Source organism: Lepisma saccharinum, chromosome 1 (genome assembly GCF_977018435.1).
Source record: "Lepisma saccharinum chromosome 1, izLepSacc3.1, whole genome shotgun sequence".
NCBI lineage: Eukaryota > Metazoa > Arthropoda > Insecta > Zygentoma > Lepismatidae > Lepisma > Lepisma saccharinum.
This window is the reverse complement of record NC_139229.1, coordinates 4,360,687-4,375,478: the sequence shown is the minus strand read 5'-3', so window position 1 is coordinate 4,375,478 and position 14,792 is coordinate 4,360,687. Positions and strand designations below refer to the sequence as shown.

Genomic DNA, 14,792 nt, shown 5'->3' with positions numbered 1-14,792 from the left:
CATATTTGGAGAAGATACAATTCAATCTATAGTTGTACGTACACTGTATATAACACACCTTCAGTGGCGCAGGAACGGGGGGGTACAGGGGTACATTGTACCCCTGCAAATTTTTGAAGGGGGGTACTGTACCCCCCTAAATCCGTAAATCGAGTTGTACCCCCTGTACCCCCCTTTGGTAATTTGACAGCAGACGGAAGGTGCTACTGTTAAAATTACCTATTATCAATTCGCCCAATAAAAATGTATTATTGTTTATAAATTTTAAGCATTATAGTCCTTACCACAGAAATTCAAAACATTTAATTGTAAACTTATTATACTACATTGTGCTTGCTAGTAGTTAGTTCATTGACCTAAGTTCTTGGAAACCTCTTTAACGAGACGAAAATTGTTTAAAATGTGTGTGGAACGATGGAATCAGATTGACTCTCAGACAATTACGCTGCAGACAATTGCTGCTTTGCGTAAGGGGGGGTACACATTTCTAAAGCAGTGGTCGCGTCGATTCGAAGATAAGATACAAATCTTCATCAGAAGAGTATATGACTGACCCCATTTTCTTTTGAATATTTATAATGGAATTTTCCGAAACGGAACACTTTCACCATTCCTAGGTGAAATGAAATCTTTCCTAGACATTTAAACAGGGTGCAATTTGCAATTTTATCAGGGGGGGGACTATTTTTTACCTTTGTATTAGGTATACTTATAATTGGACATAAATTGCTTAAAATCTAATTGTGATATGGAATGCAACACAAAACACAACGCCATTTTATGTTAAACTCTAAAGTCAAATTGTAAGAAAATTACATTAGTCAGATGAATGTACGAGATAAATGAGACTCACTGCAGGTTCTATTGGTAGATTTTGGATTGGATTTACAAGGTCTCTGCGAGTAAGATGGGAATATTTGATTGATTGATTTGGTTTATTTTACTTCGCATTTCTGCCACTTTTGTCTAATCGCGAAGATGAAGATGAAATTGATGGACACTCAAAAATAACACCCATGGGCAGGCCAGGATTCGAACCTGGGACCTCAGGCGTCATAGCACGCTATGCTAACCCCTCCGCCACGGAGTACGGCGAGGTGGGAATGTGTTTTGGATTTTCTTTGTAGATGCGAAAATCTTTAACTGTGACGCGCACATGCTTCTGCTTACATTAAAGTTTACATTTTCACATAAACGAGAAATTGACATGTCATCCTAAAACACACGCATGTATCTGCATTTAATACCACTACATACGAAAAATAAACCTTGGCCGGCTCTTCACATTGTCCACCAAAAATTGAAAAGAAAGAATAAACTTTTGAGGGTATGGCTTTCCTTGCTACTTCGGTTTTGTAAATGAACCGAATGATATTACTTTCAGTACTTGAAGAGTGTCATTAGGTACAGCTAATTATATTACAAATAAATGATTTGTCATATTTTTCACAAATATTTCAAAGTTAGACTTCTTACGAGTTGATTGGGAACCATCTGAACTCATTTTTTTCTTTTTTAATACAACACCCTATAGATGTCTGAGAAAATACCAAATACATGGCTTCTAAAAGGCATTGGATATGGTACACACCTGCCATAAATTATTTAAAGATATTTTTATGCGTAGCTATGGGACTTTTAAAATTAGAAAGAACGGAACTGAAGTGGAACTCTATATACTGTAGTTTCTATATCCAGTGGGTGGGAGATGATTATTCCTGGTTGGGGTGGCTCAAGATTCCCCTCACTCCTGATTTTCTGTTCCGTGAAATCCAAATAAGCCCAGAATGAGGTCCAGAGCTTAGCCTTATATGTTTCAGAATTGTTATCTGATTTTAAAATCCGTTTTTTTTTTAAACTTAAATTCTAACAAAAACAATGAAAAATATTTATGCATATTTTGCATTAAATAACAGGACATTCGTGTGTGCTGTTCTAAAAGGGAATATTTCTCATGGCTTCACATTACACCTAGGTATCAAGGACGTTTTTTGTGGGGGTCCAGGGGGTCCGGACCCCTTCTCCCCAAAAGACTTACCAAGTAGTAAAAGTAATTTATTAAAATATAATTGTTTAGAATTTGTTATACTCAATTTTCATCAATGCCAATACCATGCTTGAACAGCGTAACAATTAAAAGTTAGGGTGCGGCAGAAATATCTCCCGGATTTCATTTGTGAATAACAAAGCAACGATAGATCTTATGCAAAACTTTATTGCACAGTTGTAAAGAACAAGGTTCACCATTTTATTGCACATTTGCAAAGATCAAAATGTTCCAATTATTTTTTACAAAATTGCCACAAGTCACCATTTTGGGTGACATAGTTGACTTTGTTTTAAAATGATATCGTCCAAATGCCGATGTGCACGGTGTACGCATTTCTATAATCTCGCCCTGAAGTTCTGCATTACCCTCCTAGTCATGTCTGGTCGGCATTGCCGCTCTTTCCTGTCTGATACCATCTTTCAGATCATTGGCTGTCCTCGGCCTTCCTTGGTAAACTTTAGCCTGCAGGTACTCCCACAGAAAGAAGTCGCAGGGTGCGAGCTCGGGGGAACGAGTTGGCCATGGAAGGTGACTTAAAAGTGAGATCAGACGCCCTGGAAACATTTCACGTAGCACGTTCATCGATACGCGTGCTGTGGCACCATCTTGTTGGAACCTCACAGCCAATTTGCCACGTTCATTCGATTGCGGCTGCAGGAAGTTGCGTAACATCCACACATAACGGTCAGACGTTACATTAACTTCCTCAAAAAAGTAGGGGCATTCATGGAGTTGTCTCGGTACATATGGGAAACAAAATGGTAATCCTTGTTCTTTCCAACTGTGAAATAAAATTTTGCATAACATCTATCGTTGCTTTGTTATTCACGAATGAAATCCGGAAGTTATTTCTGCTGCACCCTGTATACTCGATGGTTTTATCCGCTGAACTTATTGGAAGGCAAGGAATTTGGCTCATACGGCTTTGAAGGTTTCCAAAGATTTATGCACACTACTAATGATAATATCCATAAAATATTAATCAGGAACTTTACTTTTCGTTAATTGGATCTAACTCCTTTTTTGTTATTCAATAAATATTCAATTCTTTTTCTATCTGACATTAAATTCCTCTCCAGGGCAGTTGTTTTTGTGCAAATCTTGGCGATCTTAACTACACGTACGCTAGATAATGAATACTTTCTGTTATATTTCTATTATTTTACTATCTTTTACCTATTCATGTAATAATAATACAATATTAATTAATGTACATATTTAATTAATTAATATATTAATTTAATTAAATATAATTATCCTAATTATTATTATTGCGACACTTGATTGGACATATATATATATATATATATATATATATATATATATATATATATATATATATATATATATATATATATATATATATATATGGGAGGCTGAATTTTGTACCCCCCCAAATGAAAAACGTTCCTGCGCCACTGCACACCTTATTACTGACTTCCTTGACCCTGGATGTATAGGGTCAAGGAAAACAAAGAAATGAGCATAATTTTCTCTTCGGTGAAGATGTTGTACCTAAACCAAAAAAAAACCAACTCAAATAATGAATTTGACAATGTAAATTGATGAGATTTAGTAAATCATTTGATGAAGTGAACTAATTCTGAGTGGACTAATCGCAAAGGACATAATCAGCTCAGATCCTATTACTTCTTCACGGTATGTGACGTAAAGTTCCCGCCCAACCGTTTGACGGCGTTAGTGGTTATCGCATCTCCTTTTCCATAGCCTGTAGTACACATCCTCATCTAGACATTGTTCTTGTTCTGGTGTTTAATATCTGCATACTGCAACACTGTCGTTTGGTCATTTCACGTGACTTCACATTGAAGTGATGCATTCACTTGACCGGTTACACGTCATCGCACGCAAAAAATTCAACCGTTACCATGGTTTTGGGCCAGGGCTGGTTATAATAACTTGGATGTTTAAGTTATATAGAAGCCTTTTATGACTCGAATGAACTTTGAATATGATAAAATCTTATAAAGATTTGGAAGTTGTGGAATGACACTGATATGTATAATGGATGCCATGTTGAATTTGAAGCAGTGAAGCGGTATCTGTTTTCATCTTCCTTAACGAGCAGGCTTGTGAATGTTACAGTTCCTCAAATGAGTGCTTGGAGGAAGGTTGCATAGAGTGACACTTATATGTTCTACGTGTGAAGGTGATTTGATCAGATGATGAATTTCGAAAACTGAAGCTCAGAATTGTAGATACAAAGACTTGCTTTATCCTGGAAGGATATAACTAAGAGATATTTTTTTTATGTATAGCATTGATATCTTATAAATGTTCTTGTAAACAAATGCATAATTTGATGCTATTATAATTTTTGTTGTTTCTAGTTTTTATTTTATTTTTATCAATATAATAATTATAAAGGTATTTATTATTATTTGAACATAAACACTTTTCATCAGTATATGTAAATTTAAATTTCCTTTTCAATATAGCACCATAGCTACCTATTGTGCTGATACTGAGTTTGAATTATACTGACTAACAAGGTTAAATCATGAAAACCGTAAGAGATATTTACACCGGGTTTTCTGCATTATAAAGTCTCATCCATTGAGATATTTTTCAATGCTTAAAATTATCATTTTTCTCCGTACAGAAAATGTAGATAAATTAATAACTGGTGGAAGGCAGCGTTAAAATTTTTCCATAAATGCACTTTTGAATGAGAAAAATACGTAAGAAATTATCGAAGGGTCATAATTTGATGACTCATGCCATGTCAATCTATCATTTGCGACCAATATTGCTCATGTGCAACATTTGATGGATTTTTTATTGGCGATTTTATGGGTTGAGTGAAAAAGTGCCATTTTTGGGATATTATATGGCACTGCTAGCAGGTCGAAATATTGTCAAGAGACGCACGCCACATGTGCCTAAGTATTGGCTATACATTTACGTGAAAAATCATAAACCAAGATTTTGTGCTGAAATTGGAGTCTTGAGAGAATCCTAGTCTGCCTCTGGTTACACTGGATTTTCTTTGCTCACTTTTGACGCTACTGTGCCTGTTCTTGTAATTGATTCAGCATGGCGTATTCTTTGGAGCAGCACGTGTGCATTGCTGAAGAGTATTTTACTACTCATTCTTACACTCATGTGCAAGAGGTTTTCCAAGAAAAATCCCCTGCTTCTGCTGTACCTCACAAAGCAACTAATTTACGACTAGTCAAACACCAACAAATGATCACACAAATTGTTAAGGGTTGGTATTATTATTGAAGATTAGGCACACACAGGAGATGTACTATGTAGAAATTTTCAGCGAAAAATGCAGGATCGACCAGGACCAGAACCTGGGTCTCTGGCATACCGTAGAGATGTTAATGCATTTTTCGCTGAAAATTTCTACGTAGTACATTTGCTGTGTGTGCCTGATCTTCAATAATTAACATCTCTACGCTGGGAGGAACCAGGCAACGTCGAAGTCTACTGTATTTCAAATGCAACAGATCCCGTTGCGTTAGCACTGGCAGAGAAGATTCCGGCGGGCAAAACAGCGGCAGCGAAAAATCAGGCGAGCCAGGCCGGTTCAGTGGTTAGAGCAATGGCAAAGTATATCAGAGACTCATGTTCGAGTCCTGGTCGAACCTGCATTTTTCGCTGAAATTTTCTACGTTGGTATATATTGTTGAAATAAATTCTCAGATGTTTTCAGCAAATTAACAATATTTTGTAAAATAATGTAATTGCTTTTATTTGGATACATGCGAACATAAATTTATTAACCCAATGATAGCATACATGATTAGTTTAGTGCAGAAAACCTGGTGTAAATACCTCTTACGGTTTTCATGGAGTACATTTTCAAAGTTTGGGTTGTGCAACTTTTCAAACACACTGTAGTATGCACAATTGCTATGCGCCTGATTTTCAGAGCTGGCGCCTAGCTTTAAAGAAAATTTTTGGAGCACTGTTCATACGTAACCGTTTCTAAGCTCTCGACGTGTTTCCAGGTTGGAAGTTCTTCGAGGAAGCCGGTGTAACGCAGAAGATAGAACTGAGGATACAACCTGCCCTGAAGTCATTGGAGGATTTAATAGCGGAAGGACAGGAGGGAACATTTGACTTCGCATATATAGATGCTGGTGAGTATTTCATTAATTATTTTAGGCAGTAAAGCTACTATGGTTGCTCCATAAAGTAAAATCTACAAATTGACTTACAACGGAATTGCATGGGACCTTAAGCATAAAGCATATTTTTATTGTAAATAACAGAAATATAATTTGTGTAGTTAGTATTCTAACCGAATAACCAAAGTAAAAACTGCATTACATTCAAAAAATAATAAAAATACACAGAGAATTCCATGAATTTCTAGAATTATGCGTTAATTATTGGCTCTGGGAATTCTGCGTCAATTTTTCTCCGTAGACATGAAAAACTGCACCTTTCTTAATCCGAATCTCATTGAATTTATACATATTTATGTAAATGCCCTGGACAAATTTTTCACAGTTTAGTTCCTATTTTTATTCAGTTCGGAAAAGACAATTGAGTGAGGAATAAAACAAAATTTATCATCTGCTTGTACCCTTGATTTTTTTGAAAGTTCACCTTGAAACCGGGAATTATAGTTGAATTTTATGATGGTCCTGGACTGGCCACCCTGATACAGGAACCAGGTTGTATTTCCATATTTTGCCATTTTAATTTTTAAAAAAAATTCAAGATTCCACGGTTTTCAAAATTCCGAAAATTATAGTTTTAGGTTCAACATAAACTTATGAGTAAAATTCCCCTCTAGCTTTTATAACCTTTTCTTGAAATACAATGACTGAATTTAGGTCCCCTAACTGTATGCAAAAAGATCTGTTGTTCTGGATGTTTACTCATCTATGGGATTGAGTAGTGGAGTCAATATATACCTGATAGACTATTGCTTATTAGCAATTCCAAATTATTATTATTATTATTATTAGTCTGTCAAGTATATATTGACTTCGCTACTATAATATGTATTACTAAAAAGTATTAACAATTTAGTTCAATCTAAAAAGCAAACGAAGTGAACGGTCAGTTTCTATTTCTGACGAGACAGAAAGCGAAGGTGGTTTCAGGTTTTCACTAAGCAGAATGATGTTCCAGTCTGCTCCAGTCCATTTCGAGCCCTCGTTACAAATGCTTCTGTACGGGTTATCAGTAGATTGGTTTGCATTTTGTTTCAGTTCTCTTGGGAGAATAAACATGGTGATGGTCAATTTGCTTGGTGATAGTTATGCATTTCACTCTTCCTGCAATCAAATCATCTTTGATTTTTTTCTGGTACTCTTTTCCTTAAAAACCAACTTCCGTTGTCTCCCTCAGACAAGGTCAACTACGACAATTACTACGAGCGATGCTTGAAACTGCTGAGGCCCGGGGGAATAATTGCATTCGACAATGTTCTTTGGTTCGAAACCGTTACAGACGACGGCAACAATGACGAAAGCACGGTGGCACTGCGAGAGCTCAACGACAAGATATGCCAGGACTCTCGAGTCAATGCGACTTTCCTCTGTATAGCAGATGGGTTGACAGTTACCTACAAGAAGTGACGTGTTCCTAATATTCTACAGAACCCACTATTTCAGTGTAGTGTTATCTTGTCCATTTCACTTCATTTGTGCAGCAGTTTTAGAAGACCTAAACTTTCTACATGCATTTGGTAATAAAATATAATTTCTTGAGAACATTTTGAATTCAATTTTCACCACTGCTTCTATCTAAGATAGATTTAAATTCAAATACACTCCTTACAGATCGTCAGTAACTCATTGGCCACATACTAGTAACAGTACTGGGAAATAAATTCTTCAAACTATTGTTAATGAAATGCTGAAAGATTATGTAACACGTCTTTCCATCCCTCAAATTTTATAGTTACATTCTAGGCGTGAGTCGAATTTGTGTGCACATATAAAGCTAAATGATGTCAGGATGGGCACTAAAATTTATATTCATGAAATAAATTATGTCCAATGTTCATACCTCATTATGCAGTGCCGAAATATTAGAGGAAATAAAGGAATATACAAGCTGTGGATTCTTTGTTTGATTTGTTAACTATGTCGACGGAATTAAATATTGCTGTTTGAGAAAACGGCTCAGTCGGTAACGTGTCTGACTACCATGCTAAAGGTCCCGGGTTCGATCCCCGGCCGGTTCAAATCCGGGAACTTTTCTAACGTTGGAAGCGGCCCCGGCGCCCACCCAGCATCGAATAACATGGGTACCTGGGGGAAACCCTGGGGGTTAAAGGTGGTCAGGGGCGTGGTGCTGATCACATCACCCCCACTCACGACCGGATGAAGAAAGTGTCTGGCGTTACCCCCACACCCCCTATACGCCTTCATGGCGTGGTGCTAAGCACAGGGGAACACTTTACCTTTTTTACGTTCAGTCAGTCTGCTTCATGCTTGTGGGCAGCACCGTAGCTAGTTATTTTTGTGCCCTAGGCATGATTGTGGTTTGCCCTCGCCCCCTCTGGACTATCAAGCACCGGCATTTTGTGTATGTCCTTCGATATTTTCTTCTCATGCCATGGTATAATATATTTACATCCTACAAATTTTTAAATGAGAAAACAAAGAAACACTCATTGAAAAGTAAAATAGGTTGTATGCAAAGATTCGTAATTTGCATATCTGATTTTTTAAAAAGAGTTTAGCGTATTTAAGAATAATTCAGTTGTCATGGTGTCTGAAGAACTTTTTTAAATGGGGACAAGGGTCGAGTAACACCTTGTATGTTTTCCTTCTCTCCTTACCTCTGCCAAGTGTAATATTCTGTCACATTCAGACTTGATATGCATATTTCGTTTTTGATGAAAACACGAAATGTGAAATAACAAATTGTAATGTTAATTTTTCATGTTTCTGAAAGGTGTGAGTTGCATTTTCCTACCCTGTTTTGTCACGAAATGATGCGAAATGAACTGCAAAATGCGAAATAGTCTCTTAAACACGAAATTTACCGTTTATATACAGACGCGACACTTTCTGAAGTCTGAAGTATCCTGTGAGTTATGCAATTCACGGAAAATTGATTAATTCTGCTGTAAATATTTGAGAAGCAAAAATTGACCCCTTTATACAGGAATAAACTTAATATTCTGGGAATGATTTAATGTGCTATTAGAAGGGATATGTTTTTTTTGTGTAATAGTGTAGTTTTTAAATCAAATTTGGGATTATATTCACATTTTTAAAACCAAAATGTCATTTTATATATATTGCTTTTTCACCACTATAACAGCGAAATTTAATTTTATTTACTGCTTTTGATCCCGAAATTGATTCTGTTTTTCTACTGAAATTTTGCTTTTTTATTTACCAAAAATATGTGCCTCTACATATTTTTCCCCCTTCAATGGCACCCTCTCTGTGTGGTGCTCTAGGCTTCAGTCCCTTAGCCTACCCCTTGCTGCTGGCCTGTTTCCTAGCATCCTGCCAAGCAAAGCGTTGAACTCCTAGACATGTTGAGGTGGGCTTCATGGCATAGTGGTTAGTGTAATGCTGTGTGATGTCAGATATCCAGAGTATGAACCCTGGTAATACATGGGTGTATCATTGTGCGAGTCTCATCACCAATTTCATCATTCATCCTTGCAGCCATGATTAATTGCAAATGTGGAAAAGCTCCGTAAAATAACCTGAACAGAAACACATACATAGATGATGATTGTTCATTTCTTAGACTGTTGTTGGACGAAAACCAATCAAGATGAAAGAAAGGTGCCAACCTACATGGCGGAGTGGTTAGCACTGTGCACTATGATGCCAGGGATCCCAAGATCTAATCTCGGCCTGGGCACATGCGTTCTGTGTGATTATCATTTCATCATATCATCACTTATCGTTATCTTCATCCCTAGCCAAGAGTGGCAGAAAGGCGGAAGTAAAATAAACCAAGTCAATCAAACTGTGATTTAACATGCATGCAACAAGTATTACTGTACTACAGTGCAATCCTACAACTACTGCATATCCTTCAATCACATCTGCATTTCAACACATCATTGAGTATTTTTTCTAGTGTGTATAATTCTTGGTACTTTTCAAGTGCTTTATCATAGTAATTAAAAATTAACTAGAAGTGATAATAAACAAAGTTTGCCAACAACAATAATACATCTAAACTAAGCTTAAACTTACCTCCGTAATGGAACAGCTCTTTGAGGATCTGACCAGCACATCAAGATCCATTGTCGCTGTTTAGTAAATTTTGAGACCCTTCCTATTGTTTTCAAGTAGTGTCCCAATTGTTCTCGTGATACTTAGTAAAGAAAGAAATGCTGGATCTACCACCCAAGGATCGAAGCCGTGACTGCCCACACTAAATACTAAAAGACTATTAGGTTATGCAGAAGCACTAATACATCACCAGAAAGACAGGGAATTAAAAACTTTACAAAAGCTTACGTGAAGTGTAATTATATACATTGCCACAATAACTTGAAACATATCTGTAGAACTTTTACTAGGAAATGCTTGTGGTAATACAAGAAGCACATTAATTTTGATGCATTTTCTAGTGTTAATTAATGCATGTAATCCCTTGTGTTCGGATTCAGACAAGTAGTGATGTCGGTTATTGACAATGTTAAAACCTACATTAGCAAACATCTGAAAAATGAAATACAAAAAATGGGTTCCCGTTTTCAATTCGAACCCCAGAGTAGGCTTGGATCCCACTTTAAACTGTAGGTCTAGTCGTGATTAGCCTTTCTGTGTATAAAGTGGACTTAAAAAGAAACTCAAATCTTCTTTAAATATTTTCTAATGTTAATTACTAATAGGTGTAGTACCTTGTGTTCGGATTCAGACAAGTAGCTATGCCAGTCATTTACATGTATTACCAAACATGAGCTGTCTGCAAATAGAAATGTCAGGAGATTCCTGTTCAAATCCCTGTGGAGTCACATAGTGGATCAGATCTTACTTTAAGATGTAGGTCCAGTTCCGATGATTGTATCTGTGCAGACAGTAAATTAAATTAAAACTAAAAAATATACGTGGCCGCGGTGGCTCAGTCGGTAACGCGTCTGACTACCATGCTAAAGGTCCCGGGTTCGATCCCCGGCCGGTTCAAATCCGGGAACTTTTCTAACGGTGGAAGCGGCCCCGGCGCCTACCCAGCGTCGAATAACATGGATACCTGGGGGAAACCCTGGGGGGTAAAGGCGGTCAGGGGCGTGATGCTGATCACATCACCCCCACTCACGACCGGATCAAGAAAGTGTGGGGCGTTACCCCCACACCCCCTATACGCCTTCATGGCGTGGTGCTATGCACAGGGGAACACTTTACCTTTTATATCTGCCTTAAGAATACTGATTTAATATACTTTCTAATGTTTCAGTAGGTGTAGTACCTAGTGTTCTTCCAGTCTTTTAAAGTGTTGGAATATTTTTATTGTAACATAAAGTAAGAACAGGCCTATTATTCACGGAAAATTTTATTACAAATTAACTTCAGTTTACAACATTGTAAGGGCATGTGACTACTCCGTGAACTGGTCAGTGTAGGCATATTGAATCTGTTGTGAATAACATGATGCACTGACGGGCCCCCCTGGAAAGATATATATGAGAAACACACATAAACAATTTGTCAGTCATGGCATGCATTTTTGTACATATTGTGGATTTAAGTGAATGCATTTTTGTACATATTGTGGATTTATGTTAAGTCTTGTGGTCGAATCCTACTCTTTCTCTGTCCTTCTTCGTTGTACATTTCATAAATACAATCTCACATGAATGTTGCATTGTGAAATAAATGATTTCCTAACCTCAAATTAGTGTCTTGCAATGGAAAATATTCAGCATACAACTTCCCTAACAATTCATTGTGCCATGTTTCGGGCAAACAGATCAGATCCTGAGTTGAAAACATTCAGGGTAAGCATTGTGCATATAGTCATTGCGGAAGTGATTCAAGGTATGGCTATCGTGATCATATGAGGAATGTCTAATTTTTTTTTACCTTTTCCAGATACCTAAATAAACCACTAAAAGCATGTAAAATATCCCTGCTGTGAGAAGGCATCTTAACCTATCGTAATCTGTTTGCCAATTTCTTCCCAGAATCCACTAAGTGATGACAAGTTGAATATCATTCAGTCGAATGTTACATGCCTTTAGCCCTCTACAAGAAAAGTATGGAATATGTTTTTGTCAACAACTTACCTAATTATTTTCCTGTAGTTTACGGTTATTACAAGCATAGGAAAACAGTTTTTCTTTGTGACGTTTCAGGAGAACACACGTTCATTGCAGAAGAACACTGGAATAAATTAAAAGTTGCTATATTACAACAATGTAACATTGACAACATCCATTATATAACGGATTCTTTTTGTTTAAAAATTACTAACCATTGTTATAACTATATCTTTAGTCAAAATGAAAATAAATGTCTGATGAAAGGAGCGTGTGTTCTCCTGAAATGTCACATAGAAAAACGGTTTTCTTATGCTTGTAATAACCTTAAACTACAGGAAAATAATTCTATAATGCAAGCAATGCGTACATATAAGAAAAACTTACCTAAGGGAGGCCGAAACCATGCTTCGCGGGGTGACCTCCTGTCTTGCCGGCACTTCCTGTGGAGATGGAAAATGAGATTTTGAGTTCTCTCTCATAACAATGGGAATATATGAAATACAGTTTTATTTTAACAGAAAGGGCTACTTCAAATCTATCTCACACAAAAATTCCTCACTCCAAAAAGGATTGAAATTGGAAGAGATCTACAGGAGATTGATCATAAAATGCCATGGTGCAGTAATTGAATGATCAAATTGTGTACTTAATGGAAATTTACCCTCAAGATGCCACCACGAGTTGCATGTAACAGCAGTTTGTGATTTCAGAAACAGACTTTCTAACGTGAGGGTGCCACTGCATGTATGACCAAAACCAAAATGTTTTGATTTAAAATTCCTTGATTAAATATGAAAGCAACAGCAGGAGCTAGACTCCATCAAAAGTGTGGGAATAAATTTATTAAATAACATCACCATATTTTAAATAACTATATAATTCATCCAACTAATTATATATATATATATATATATATATATATATATATATATATAAAAATCAAATAAGGTAAAAGGAAACACTCACCGGACAGTAGGAAAATTCAAAACCGGTTCCGTCTTCTGTTTCTTCTCACACCGATGATGCTATAAATTAGCGAAAATTTTGAATTTTCCTACTGTCCGGTGAGTGTTTCCTTTTACCTTATTTGATTTTTACTTAGCCCTTTTGGCCCTCCTTGCTTTTATCCATTATATATATATATATATATATATATATATATATATATAAAAATCAAATAAGGTAAAAGGAAACACTCACCGGACAGTAGGAAAATTCAAAATTTTCGCTAATTTATAGCATCATCGGTGTGAGAAGAAACAGAAGACGGTTTGTATATATATATACAAACTTACCAGTATACTAAAATCAAATTTAAGTCAAATCATCAATAACCTATCATTTTTTTGACATCGTGACAAGATTTGATGTCACTTTAGCTTGCCATCTAGTACCTCACTTCCCTCAGTGTTTCCAAATGCATTTCTTTGTCACTATCGTCACAGAATATAAACGTTGATAATTTTTACTTGTACGAAATATTATTGTTTACAATATTTTATAATTTTTACTGTGATGCATTTTACACAATAAATTGATATTTTATCGTCTAAACTTATGTTTTTATTTAAATTACAACATAAAAAGTCTGATAAGATATTTTTGCCCTTGCTGGGAAAAAGGTTTTTCCCGTATGTTATAGATATTTCACACAAAAAAGGTTAGCTATATAAAAGCAACCTATTTCATGTGAAGGGTGTAATGAGGCACTTTCTGAGTAAATTGACAAATTTATGACAACTTTCTACTCAAAGCAGGTTTATTTTCGTTATATTTGCTTCCAAATTAGTCTCCGCATGTATACAAACCCAAATTATCTTGCAAAATTTGATAAATTACATATTATCGATGTTTTTATGTTTTTAAAGTTGAGACGGCGATGATCCAGAGGTTTGTAGATAGCCTTCCTTTTAGTCTTTTAAACATCTCTCTCTCATACGGGAACAGAAGGAAGTATAGGGAGTGTAACCTATTAGCTACTATTTGTAAAATAGCGTATTCTGTTACTCACCTTCTTACAGTTGGAAGTGCCGCCCTCCCACTACTGTCTTCGCCGGTGGACGTAGTAGAGTCCACCGTGTGTTGTTCATCATCCACACGTGAAGATTTCTGCGGCGGGTGTGTATGTTCCTCCTCGATGTGCTCAGAATGACATCATGCACTGACGGGGCTCCCTGGAAAGAAGTTATAGAAATATACGTTAACAATCGTTCAATTATTGTGTAAATTTTGTGTACACAAACTGTTTTTAACTTTTATTAATGAAGATAAGCATGAGCAGAAGGAGCGAAAGAAAAAGTATCAAAATTCCTAGACTCGACACATTGATTCAAGGTCAAATTATTACGAAAATATGGAGCATCTACAGAAACCACTAACAAAAGTTATAAAATGTCACAAATTTTGTTACAGTAAGAAGGCTCCTCATATGCTAAACTGTTTGCCCAATTTCTGATTTCATCCAGTCGAATGTTACGTACCTTAAAAGCTCTACAAGAAAAGCCATAAATTATGGAAAACGTTTCTCTAGAACTTACCTAAGGGGGGCCGGAACCATACTTCGCG

General features: G+C 36.3%; 1 protein-coding gene across 5 annotated transcripts in view; it reads left to right on the top strand.

The window, feature by feature from the left end:
- LOC145991986 (putative caffeoyl-CoA O-methyltransferase 1) overlaps window positions 1–8,096 on the top strand; it is an 82,897-nt gene extending 74,801 nt beyond the window's left edge. For all 5 annotated transcript variants that reach the window (XM_083130068.1, XM_083130618.1, XM_083129436.1 and 2 more), the window contains exons 4-5: window positions 6,034–6,165; window positions 7,388–8,096. In XM_083130068.1, the coding sequence (XP_082986194.1) occupies window positions 6,034–6,165; window positions 7,388–7,617 (362 nt within the window). In that variant the 3' untranslated portion in view covers window positions 7,618–8,096. The remainder of the gene's footprint in view (window positions 1–6,033; window positions 6,166–7,387) is intronic.
- Window positions 8,097–14,792: the final 6,696 nt, after the last annotated feature.